This window comes from Gadus morhua, chromosome 22, assembly GCF_902167405.1.
Source record: "Gadus morhua chromosome 22, gadMor3.0, whole genome shotgun sequence".
Taxonomy (NCBI): Eukaryota; Metazoa; Chordata; class Actinopteri; order Gadiformes; family Gadidae; genus Gadus; species Gadus morhua.
In genome coordinates this window covers 2,263,804-2,275,939 of record NC_044069.1, presented here as the reverse complement: position 1 = coordinate 2,275,939, position 12,136 = coordinate 2,263,804, and the positions used below count along the sequence as shown (strand labels likewise).

General features: G+C 45.7%; 1 protein-coding gene across 1 annotated transcript in view; it reads right to left on the bottom strand.

Annotated features, from left to right (window-relative positions):
- Positions 1-1,183: 1,183 nt before the first annotated feature.
- The window catches only part of LOC115535413 (protein MTSS 1), a 15,489-nt gene continuing 4,536 nt past the window's right edge, over positions 1,184-12,136 (bottom strand). Inside the window, 10 exon segments of the mRNA XM_030346598.1 lie at positions 1,184-1,381; positions 1,383-1,711; positions 7,695-7,872; positions 9,063-9,200; positions 9,615-9,828; positions 10,170-10,267; positions 10,469-10,576; positions 11,626-11,783; positions 11,946-11,957; positions 12,108-12,136. The exon segment at positions 12,108-12,136 is cut by the window's right edge and continues 46 nt beyond it. Coding sequence (XP_030202458.1) covers positions 1,202-1,381; positions 1,383-1,711; positions 7,695-7,872; positions 9,063-9,200; positions 9,615-9,828; positions 10,170-10,267; positions 10,469-10,576; positions 11,626-11,783; positions 11,946-11,957; positions 12,108-12,136 — 1,444 coding nt within the window. The 3' untranslated portion in view covers positions 1,184-1,201.

Here is a 12,136-nt window from a genome sequence, read left to right as displayed (position 1 = left end):
TAGGCCGTTCTGGCCCCTAGCGTATCCTACAGCGCTACGACTACTACAGTAGTAGGCTGCAGGCCGTTCTAGCGTAGCTACAGAACTCTTGAGCTAGCTACCCTGTAGCGGCTACAGCACCTGGCTAGGCAGTCGCAACGGCAACTAGCCAGGCAGTAGCTGCTATAGCGGTTAGCGAGACTCCAGCACCCAGACAGGCGGTTGTAGCTACAGGCTAGGCTGGCTCTAGTACAGCTAGTTAGCGAAGCATACCGTCACACCGACACTTTACACACCGACATCTTCCAGTATGCTAACATAACACCGCAGTGAACACGCTGAAACACCTGCTAGCAGTTAGCCGCAGAACAACACACTCATAACATGAAGGGAGCTAACACAGCTAAAGGCTAACGAGAAACCTCTAGAAAGCTGCTCCTCCAGGTCCCCGCTCCCGTCGTCCATCAGCCTCTGGTTCCTGACGCTGAGCCGGAGTAGTGCTGGTCCGTTGTGTCCTTGTGGTGTGTCCTTGTGGTGTCGTTGTGTTGTGTCGTGTCGTTGTGTTGTGGGGAGCGTGGTCACGCTGATACTGTACATCTTCAGAGAAGGAGGAGCCTCACGGCACAAACCGACGTCTGCGACACTTTACCGAGAAATTCCTCGACCAGAACGTCCGACACTACTGACCCTGAAGACCTGGACAGAGATGGAGAACACTTTGTATGGCACTGCTTCTGTCTGAGCTACGATTATGGGATAGATTCATCTCTCTATGGGGGCTCATTCTGTGATTGATTTCATATATAATATACTGTTTATACTGGGAGACCATGCACCTTAATCTACAGATTATACTAGAGGACTAGAATACACCGGAGCAGCTGTCTGTTAGAGGCTCCTCTGGTCACCTGACCGCCTTCACCTCGGAACACCTCACACACATCATCATCGTCATCATCGTCACCACCGCCTCCTCCTCCACCACCTCCTCCCAACTCCACATCATCATCATCATCACCTCCTCCTCCTCCTCCACCACCTCCACATCATCATCATCATCATCACTACTTCCTCCTCCACCTCCGCATCTTCATCATCATCACTACTTCCTCCTCCTCCACCACCTCCACATCATCATCATCATCCTCATCACCTCCTCCTCCACCACCTCCTCCTCTACACCACCTGGGGCCTGAGAGGCCCCTGTGGGGGGGGGGGGGGGTCAGTGGGTCCGGGGGGCCGAGCGGTCGTCGGTGTCCCCCCCCCTCAGCGGGACCCCCCTCCTGATAGAGGCCAGCACCCCCTCCCCCTGCTCTGCCTCCTCCAGCAGCCCGGGGAGGGGCCTCCTCTCGGGGCCCCGGGGGACGGGGGCCCCCTGCTGCTGGGGGGGGGGGCGCGGGGGAGTCGGCACCGGGCCCGGGGAGGGGGCAGGGGGGGGCGGGGGGCCCGGCGGGGGCGGGGGGGACGCGGGGCGTGGGGGGTCCGGTGGGGGGGGGGAAGGGCCGGTCGGGCACGGTGGGGGTCTTGACGGGGATCATGGGGGGTCTGACGGGGCCCGGGGCCCCCGGGGGCCTCCGGAGGCTGGGTTTGGAGGAGGGGGCCCGGCGGATGGTGGCCACGCCCAGGGGGGCGGAGCTACTGCTGGGGGCGGGGCGTTTGGGATGGAACCGGGAGGAGCGCTCCGGGTCCGCCTCCTGGTCCGTTGCCATGGCGAAGTAGTCCCAGTCTGAGCCTGCACGCACACACACACACACACACACACACACAAACACACACACACACACACAGGGGTAACAGTGTTTTATTGTCGTTATAGAATAAAACATAGGGGGGCAATTGCTCTGTCGCTAGCTTAGCCACTATTGAGAGTTTAACACGGTTTTAAACTCAAGAAGTCACGTGACGTCTTAAGCCCCATTGCTGTGTCATAAGTACTAACTGACAGAGCAATTGACCAAGGGTGTTTATTTCATGATGGCCGATAAAAAACGACAGTGTTACCCCTTATGTCTTTTTTTCATGACGACCAATAAAAAACAACAGGGTTACCCCTTATGTTTTTTTTCATGACGACCAATAAAAAACAGCAGTACCCCTTATGTCTTTTTTTCATGACGACCAATAAAAAACAACAGTGTTACCCCTTATGTTTTTTTCATGACGACCGATAAAAAACAACAGTGTTACCCCGTTTCATTTGATAAAAACGACAGTGTTACCGCTTGTGTTATTTTTCATGACGACCAAAGAAAAACAACAGTGTCACCCCCTATGTTTTATTTGATAAATATCGACAATGTTACCCCTTATATTTATTTCATGACGGCCGATAAAAAAACGACCGAGTTACCCCTCATGTTTTTTCCATGTTGACCATGTTGACCAATAAATATGTATTTTTTTCATGACGGCCAATAAAAAACAACAGTGTTACCCCTAATGTTTTTTTTCATGACGACCAATAAAAAACAACAGTGTTACCCCTTATGGATTTTTTCATGGCGACCAATAAAAAACAACAGTGTCTCATGTTTCATTTGATAAAAACAACAGTGTTACCCCTTATGACTTTTTTTCATGACGACCAATAAAAAACAACAGTGTTACCCCTTATGCTTTTTTTCATGACGACCAATAAAAAACAACAGTGTTACCCCTTATGTTTTTTTCATGACGACCAATAAAAAACAGTGTTTTTTTAATGGTTTTTTTCATGACGACCAATAAAAAACAACAGTGTTACCCCTTATGTCTTTTTTCATGGCGACCAATAAAAAACAACAGTGTTACCCCTTATGTTTTTTTTCATGACAACCAATAAAAAAACAACAGTGTTACCCCTTATGTCTTTTTGTCATGACGACCAATAAAGAACAACAGTGTTACCCCTTATGGATTTTTTCATGACAACCAATAAAAAACAACAGTGTCTCATGTTTCATTTGATAAAAACAACAGTGTTACACCTTATGTCTTTTTTTCATGACGACCAATAAAAAACAACAGTGTTACCCCTTGTGTTTTTTTTCATGACGACCAATAAAAAACAACAGTGTTACCCCTAATTTTTTTTCATGACGACCAATAAAAAACAACAGTGTTACCCCTTATGTTTTTTTTCATGACGACCAATAAAAAACAACAGTGTTACCCTTTATGTTTTTTTCATGACGACCAATAAAAAACAACATTGTTACCCCTTATGTTTTTTTTCATGACGACCAATAAAAAACAACAGTGTTACCCCTTATGTCTTTTTTTCATGACGACCAATAAAAAACAACAGTGTTATCCCTTATGTTTTTTTCATGACGACCAATAAAAAAAAACAGTGTTAATCCTTGTGTTTTTTTTCATGACGACCAATAAAAAACAACAGTGTTACCCCTAATTTTTTTTTTCATGACGACCAATAAAAAACAACAGTGTTACCCCTTATGTTTTTTTTCAAGACGACCGATAAAAAAACAACAGTGTTACCCCTTATGTTTTTTTTCATGACGACCAATAAAAAAACAACAGTGTTACCCCTTATGATTTTTTTCATGACGACCAATAAAAAACAACAGTGTTACCCCTTATGTCTTTTTTTCATGACGACCAATAAAAAACAACAGTGTCTCATTTTTCATTTGATAAAAACGACAGTGGTACCCCCTATGATTTAATTGATAAATATCGACAGTGTTACCCCTTATGTTTTTTTTTCATGACGACCAATAAAAAACAACAGTGTCTCATGTTTCATTTGATAAAAACAACAGTGTTACACCTTATGTCTTTTTGACATGACGACCAATAAAAAACAACAGTGTTACCCCTTATGTTTTTTTTCATGACAACCAATAAAAAAACAACAGTGTTACCCCTTATGTCTTTTTGACATGACGACCAATAAAAAACAACAGTGTTACCCCTTATGTTTTTTTTCATGACAACCAATAAAAAAACAACAGTGTTACCCCTTGTGTTTTTTTTCATGACGACCAATAAAAAACAACAGTGTTACCCCTTATGTCTTTTTGTCATGACAACCAATAAAAAAACAACAGTGTTACCCCTTATGTCTTTTTGTCATGACGACCAATAAAAAACAACAGTGTTACCCCTTATGGATTTTTTCATGACAACCAATAAAAAACAACAGTGTTACCCCTTGTGATTTTTTTCATGACGACCATTAAAAAACAACAGTGTTACCCCTTGTGATTTTTTTCATGACGACCAATAAAAAACAACAGTGTTACCCCTAATTTTTTTTTCATGACGACCAATAAAAAACAACAGTGTTACCCCTTATGTTTTTTTTCATGACGATCTATAAAAAAACAACAGTGTTACCCTTTATGTTTTTTTCATGACGACCAATAAAAAACAACATTGTTACCCCTTATGTTTTTTTTCATGACGACCAATAAAAAACAACAGTGTTACCCCTTATGTCTTTTTTTCATGACGACCAATAAAAAACAACAGTGACAACCCTTGTGTTTTTTTTCATGACGACCAATAAAAACAACAGTGTTACCCCTAATTTTTTTTTCATGACGACCAATAAAAAACAACAGTGTTACCCCTTATGTTTTTTTTCATGACGACCGATAAAAAACAACAGTGTTACCCCTTAAGTCTTTTTTTCATGACGACCAATAAAAAACAACAGTGCTACCCCTTATGTCTTTTTGTCATGACGACCAATAAAAAACAACAGTGTTACCCCTTATGTTTTTTTTCATGGCGACCAATAAAAAACAACAGTGTTACCCCTAATTTTTTTTTCATGACGACCAATAAAAAACAACAGTGTTACCCCTAATTTTTTTTTCATGACGACCAATAAAAAACAACAGTGTTACCCCTTATGTTTTTTTCATGACGAACAATAAAAAACAACAGTGTTACCCCTTATGTTTTTTTTCATGACGACCAATAAAAAACAACAGTGTTACCCCTTATGGATTTTTTCATGACGACCAATAAAAAACAACAGTGTCTCATGTTTCATTTGATAAAAACGACAGTGTTACCCCCTATGATTTAATTGATAAATATCGACAGTGTTACCCCTTATGTTTTTTTTCATGACGACCAATAAAAAACAACAGTGTTACCCCTTATGTTTTTTTCATGACGACCAATACAAAACAACATTGTTACCCCTTATGTTTTTTTTCATGACGACCAATAAAAAACAACAGTGTTACCCCTTATGTCTTTTTCCATGACGACCAATAAAAAACAACAGTGTTACCCCTTATGTTTTTTTCATGACGACCAATAAAAAACAACAGTGTTAACCCTTGTGTTTTTTTTCATGACGACCAATAAAAAACAACAGTGTTACCCCTAATTTTTTTTTTCATGACGACCAATAAAAAACAACAGTGTTACCCCTTATGTTTTTTTTCATGACAACCAATAAAAAACAACAGTGTTACCCCTTATGTTTTTTTCATGACGACCAATAAAAAACAACATTGCTGCCCCTTATGTTTTTTTCATGACGACCAATAAAAAACAACACTGTCATCCCTTATGTTTTTTTTCATGACGACCAATAAAAAACAACAGTGTTACCCCTTATGTTTTTTTCATGGCGACCAATAAAAAACAACATTGTTACCCCTTATGTTTTTTTTCATGGCGACCAATAAAAAGCAACAGTCTTATCCCTGATGTTTTTTTTCATGACGACCAATAAAAAACAACAGTGTCACCCCTTATGTTTTTTTTCATGACGACCAATAAAAAACAACAGTGTCACCCCTTATGTTTCTTTTCATGACGACCAATAAAAAACAACAGTGTTACCCCTTATGTTTTTATCAAGACGACCAATAAAAAACAACTGCGTTACCCCTTATGTTTTTATCATGACGACCAATAAAAAACAACAGTGTTACCCCTTATGTTTTTATCATGACGACCAATAAGAAACAACAGTGTTACCCCTTATGTTTTTTTTCATGGCGACCAATAAAAAACAACAGTGTTACCCCTTATGTTTTTATCATGACGACCAATAAGAAACAACAGTGTTACCCCTTATGTTTTTTTTCATGGCGACCAATAAAAAACAACAGTGTTACCCCTGATGTTTTTTTTCATGACGACCAATAAAAAACAACAGTGTCACCCCTTATGTTTTTTTTCATGACGACCAATAAAAAACAACAGTGTTTCATTTGAAAAAAACAACATAAACGACATAAACTCCAAAACCTCTGGTTAACTGTACGTCCACACCAGGAGCGACCATAGCGTCAAAGACGCTTTGGTCGCTCACAAAGTTTCGCTGCGAATTTTTCTGTTCGCTTTGGTCGCTCAAGTCGCTCATGACGTACAATTCAATTATGCAGACGCATTTAAAGGAGCCGTATGCGTTTAGTAGGCCCTACAGACAGCCATATCAAATAGTGAACTCTCCCATACACCTTGGCCATATTGCCGAGACGGTTTTGCTTGTTCGATAAAGTGCTTCGACAACAAGTAGGACAGTGATTCCCCCCAATATACAAAAAATCCTAAAATGTAGGCTAATTACAACCGAGAACAAAAAACCCTGCGTGCTGTAGTAGTTAAAATATGTTTCACTGATCTGGATCTGCAAATCATGATCTGCACTCATTCGTCGCATTCAAAACAAATAGACATTAGCGCACATGGCTAATTTGCATAGGCCTACGTGCACAGGACTGGTTGGCTCCGCAAGGCAAATAATGGAACATATCTATCTATCTAGGCCTTTCTGTCTATCTATCTATCAACGCGTGTCTAGTTTTAATGTGTATTGTGTGTATGTCCAGTCAGACTTGTTCTGTGTGGTCTTGTAGGCTACTGTCCTGTGTGGGACGAACCACCTAAATGGATTCCCGACGATTTGTGTCGTTTGGTATTAATAAAGACTTGACTATCTATCTATCTAGACTATTTAATTAAAAATTATTCACCTCAGGCTCCGTGAATAGTGGGGAATAGAGGGATAAATGACAAGGGATATATCTCTTGTCTTTTATCCCTCTATTCCCCACTATTCACGGAGCCTGAGGTGTGAGCCTCGTCTTGTCGATTAGTTTGTTTATGTGACGATTTCAAAAACGTTTTGGGTTTTGTTTAAAGCATGCTACACGCGATTGGTTGGTTAGATTGGTGGCATGTAGAGCAAATTATAATGATTCCCGCTTAAATACGAACGTTCTAGATGTAGCCTATAAATACTCCCGCTTATCATCACTTGATATCCAAACCACTATGGCGTTTCGATCTCTGAACTGAAAAAGGGTGGGTTCGTACAACACCGGGTGCCCAGTTACAGCCGCGATTAATACTTCAGCCGACATTTTGTTCTGTGAGTGAATAAAGGTAGGTAGGAACCAAAGTGCCTGCCGATGTTCCCTGGGATCCACGCAAGCGAAGAGCGTCTACATTCCGATTGGCTGTCAGTGTTTGGTCGCTGAAGCGAATAATAGTCATTTGCATAAAGTTAAAAAGTTTTCAACTTCTTTTTGACGCTCTGGTCGCTCAACTTTGGCCGCTGGTAGCGTTGGTCGCTTTGGTCGCTTTGGTCGCTCTTGCCCATAGAAAGTGAATGACTTCCGGCGATTTGGTCGCTCAATTCGCTTCTGGTGTGGACGGACAGTTAAGGAGTACGGTTTTAAAGCGCAGCAATGCTAACTGACAGAGCGATTGGCCCGAGGGGTGTGTGTGTGTGTTACCGGGGGCCAGCAGCGGGTGGTCTGCGCGGCTGGGGGTCTGCGCGGGGGTGGGGGTCTGCGCGGGGGTGGGGGTCTGGCTGCTGTAGCCGCTGGAGCCCTGCAGCGACCCCCCTCCGAGGTCCAGCCGGAGGCCCCTGGCCAGGGCCCTGCTCAGCTCCTCGTGCACCTCCCGCTCCTCCTGACACACACACGCACACGCACGCAGACACACGCGCACGCACGCACGCACGCACACGCAGACACACACCAAGGCACGCACGCACGCAAACACACACACACAGACACACACAAACACACACGTACGTTAGCATTAGTTTAGAGCTCTCTATCAGCATTAGCTTAGCGCTGGGTTAGCATCAGTTTAGAGCTCTATATCAGCATTAGCTTAGCGCTGCGTTAGCATCAGGTTAGAGCTCTCTACCAGCATTGGCTTAGCGCTGCGTTAGCATCAGTTTGGAGCTCTCTATCAGCATTAGCTTAGCGCTTCATTAGCATCAGTTTAGAGCTCTCTATCAGCATAAGCTTAGCGCTGCGTTAGCATCAGGTTAGAGCTCTCTATCAGCATTAGCTTAGCGCTGCGTTAGCATCAGTTTAGAGCTCTCTATCAGCATTAGCTTAGCGCTGCGTTAGCATCAGTTTAGAGATCTCTATCAGCATTAGCGCTGCGGTAGCATCAGGTTAGAGCTCTCTACCAGCATTAGCTTAGCGCTGCGTTAGCATCTATTTAGAGCTCTCTATCAGCATTAGCTTAGCGCTTCGTTAGCATCAGATTAGAGCTCTCTACCAGCATTAGCTTAGCGCTGCGTTAGCATCAGGTTAGATCTCTCTATAAGCATTAGCTTAGCGCTGCGTTAGAATCAGGTTAGAGCTCTCTCTCAGCATTAGCTTAGCGCTGGGTTAGCATCAGTTTAGAGCTCTCTATCAGCATCAGCTCAGCGCTGCGTTAGCATCAGGTTAGAGCTCTCTATCAGCATTAGCTTAGCGCTGCGTCAGCATCAGTTTAGAGCTCTCTCTCAGCATTAGCTTAGCGCTGCGTTAGCATCAGTTTAGAGCTCTCTCTCAGCATTAGCTTAGCGCTGCGTTAGCATCAGGTTAGAGCTCTCTACCAGCATTAGCTTAGCGCTGTGTTAGCATCAGTTTAGAGCTCTCTATCAGCATTAGCTTAGCGCTCCATTAGCATCAGTTTAGAGCTCTCTATCAGCATAAGCTTAGCGCTGCGTTAGCATCAGTTTAGAGCTCTATATTAGCATAAGCTTAGCGCTCCGTTAGCATCAGTTTAGAGCTCTCTATCAGCATTAACTTAGCTCTGCGTTAGCATCAGTTTAGAGCTCTATATCAGCATTAGCTTAGCGCTCAGTTAGCGGTCACCTTGGAGCGTGACGCGGAGCCTCCAACCCTGGCCCTCGCTGGCTCCTCCCCCGGGTTGGTGACATCACAGGCCAGGTGGCTGCTGGGATCGGTAGTCTTGCTCCTGCGTAGCTCGTAGGGACCCGGTCTGCACCAGTCCTGACCAAACACACCTGGTTACCAAGGAGACCAGTGCCGTGTGTGTGCTCTATTGTGTGTGTGTGTGTGTGTGTGTGTGTGTGTGTGTGTGTGATATGCGTGTGTGTGCGTGTGTGTTTGTGTGGCTTTGTTTGTTTGTGTGTGTATGTGTATGTGTGTGTGTGTGTGTGTGTGTGTGTGTGCTCTATGTGTGTGTGTGTGTGCGTGCGTGCGTGCGTGCGTGTTCTATGTGTGTGTGTGTGTGTGTGTGTGTGTGTGTGTGTGTGTGTGTGTGTGTGTGTGTGTGTGTGTGTGCGTGCGTGCGTTTGTGTGTGTTTGTTCTATGTGTGTGTTTGTGTGCGTGCGTGTGTGTTCTATGTGTGTGTGTCTGTGTGTGTGTGTGTGCGTGCGTGCGTGTGTGTGTGTGTGTGTTACCTGGGACCCGTCTGGGGGCATTGGCGATGAGCTGGTGGACTGGTAAGATGCATCATGGGAGATGAATCCGGAGTCGTGGGAGGAGACGGAGGAGAGGCGGGCGGGGGGGGGCAGGACGGAGGAGGAGGAGGAGGAGGAGGAGCCACGGAACCGGAAGTGAGTCGAAGGAGAGTGAGAGTGAGACCCACTGGAGCGGGAATCACTGCTCAGACTACTGGAGAGAGAGAGAGAGACTACTGTTAACACTGCTGCTGAGAGAGAGAGAGAGAGAGAGAGAGAGAGAGAGAGAGAGAGAGAGAGAGAGAGAGAGAGAGAGAGAGAGAGAGAGAGAGATAGAGAGAGAGAGAGAGAGAGAGAGAGAGAGAGAGAGAGAGTGAGAGAGTGAGAGAGGGAGGGAAGGCGAGAGAGAGAGAGAGAGAGAGAGAGAGAGAGAGAGAGAGAGAGAGAGAGAGAGAGAGAGAGAGAGAGAGAGAGAGAGAGAGAGAGAGAGAGAGAGAGAGAGGGAGAGGGAGAGGGAGAGAGAGAGAGGGAGAGAAAGAGATGTTTCAGTCCAACCTGCACATGCTGGACTTCCTGGATAGGCTGTTGCTTGGCGATGAGGGAGGAGTCTTGTACGACCAGGTGACCTCTGACCCCTTCAGGTCAACTATCACCTGCAGAGAGAGAGAGAGAGAGAGAGAGAGAGAGAGAGAGAGAGAGAGAGCGAGAGAGAGAGAGAGAGAGAGAGAGAGAGAGAGAGAGAGAGAGAGAGAGAGACAGAGAGAGAGACTTCCATTAACAGTGGAGAGAGAGAGAGAGAGAGCGAGAGCGAGAGCGAGAGCGAGAGAGAGAGAGAGAGAGAGAGAGAGAGTCACCTGCTCGCTGGAGGGGGGCAGCTTGTGGGGGTCCATGGTCAGGGTTCTGATGTCATCATTAATGGACCGCAGGCTCCCCATCTCCCCCAGTATCAACATCTCCTCCTCCTGAGACAGACAGACAGACAGACAGACAGACAGACAGACAGACAGACAGAGAGACAGACAGACGGCTTGGCACCAAAACGCCAACATATTCTTCATTTTGCTGACCACTTGTTTTCTATCCCGACAGAAGCCTTGTAAGCCTTTCTCGTAGGTCGCACCATCTTTGTTCAATGCGACTGCATCACCTTCTCTCCCATGATCAGCAGCTCGTGGATTTCCCAGTCTCTCCACTTATAACTGCTCAGGTTGATATCGCTGCGTTGTCTCCGTCTAGACATCACAGCAACACCTCCACCACCCAAGCCCCGCCCCCGGAACCACGGAGCCGTCTGATCGCATTCACATCAGAATGAAAGCGCCAATATGTGTAGGGTCCGGGAGGGTAGATTGGGGTGCGAAGTCAGGCAGGTTTATTACCTTGGTCAGTGTAAACGGGCAGACCATGCCGGGAAAAAGGCGTGCATAAGAAGGGCATATTGCACAGTGTAAAAACGTTTAGTGTGACAGTGTGTGTTTGACAGTGCGTGTGTGACAGTGTGTGCATGACAGTGTGACCGTGTGTGACAGTTTGTGACAGTGCAGTGTGTGACGATGTGACAGTGTGTGTGACAGTGTGTGTCACAGTGTGGGTGACAGTGTGTGTGTGTGTGTAACAGTGCAGTGTGTGAGAGTTTGTGACAGTGCAGTGTGTGTGACGGTGTAACATTGTGTGACAGTGTGTGTGTGTGACAGTGTGTGCATGACAGTGTGACCGTGTGTGAGAGTTTGTGACAGTGCAGTGTGTGTGACGGTGTAACAGTGTGTGACAGTGTGTGTGATAGTGTTTGTGTGACAATGTGACAGTGTGTGTGACAATGTGTGTGTTTGTGACAGTTTGACAGTGTGTGTGACAGTCTGTGTGTGTGTGTGACAGTGTGACAGTGTGTGTGACAGTGTGTGTGTGTGTGACAGTGTGACAGTGTGTGAGTGACAGTGCGACAGTGTGAGTGACAGTGTGTGACAGTGCGACAGTGTGTGTGACAGTGTGAGTGTCAGGGGGCGGGGCCTACCACCACGGGCCGCAGCATGCTGGCGAAGCTGCAGAAGCGACTCCTCTCCTCCACCAGGGCGCGCCGTAGAGCCTGCCGCTCCGTCTCCTCCAGCAGGAAGTACTTCTGGCTCACGTCCTGCAGGGCGCTGTCCAGCTGGGGCTGCAGGTCCCCGCGGCCTGAAGAACCCCACGTGGAGAGATTACACACACACACACACACACACACACACACACACACACACACACACACACACACACACACACACACAGGATGAAGACCACGCTAAAGGTACACACACACGCACACACACACACACGTATAGATATAGAAAGTCTTACCAAACATATCGGCTGGAGTAGCAAGGCATGATGGGATACGTAGTTCCAGGAGGAGAGACGAGAGAGGAGAATTCAGACGGAATGAGAAAAAAACCGAGGTCAGGGGTCAAAGGTCAGGGGTCACAGTGCTCCAGTGGTGTCACCATGACAACATGTTTGTACCTTTCTTGGCTTTCTTCTGCAGGCGCGCC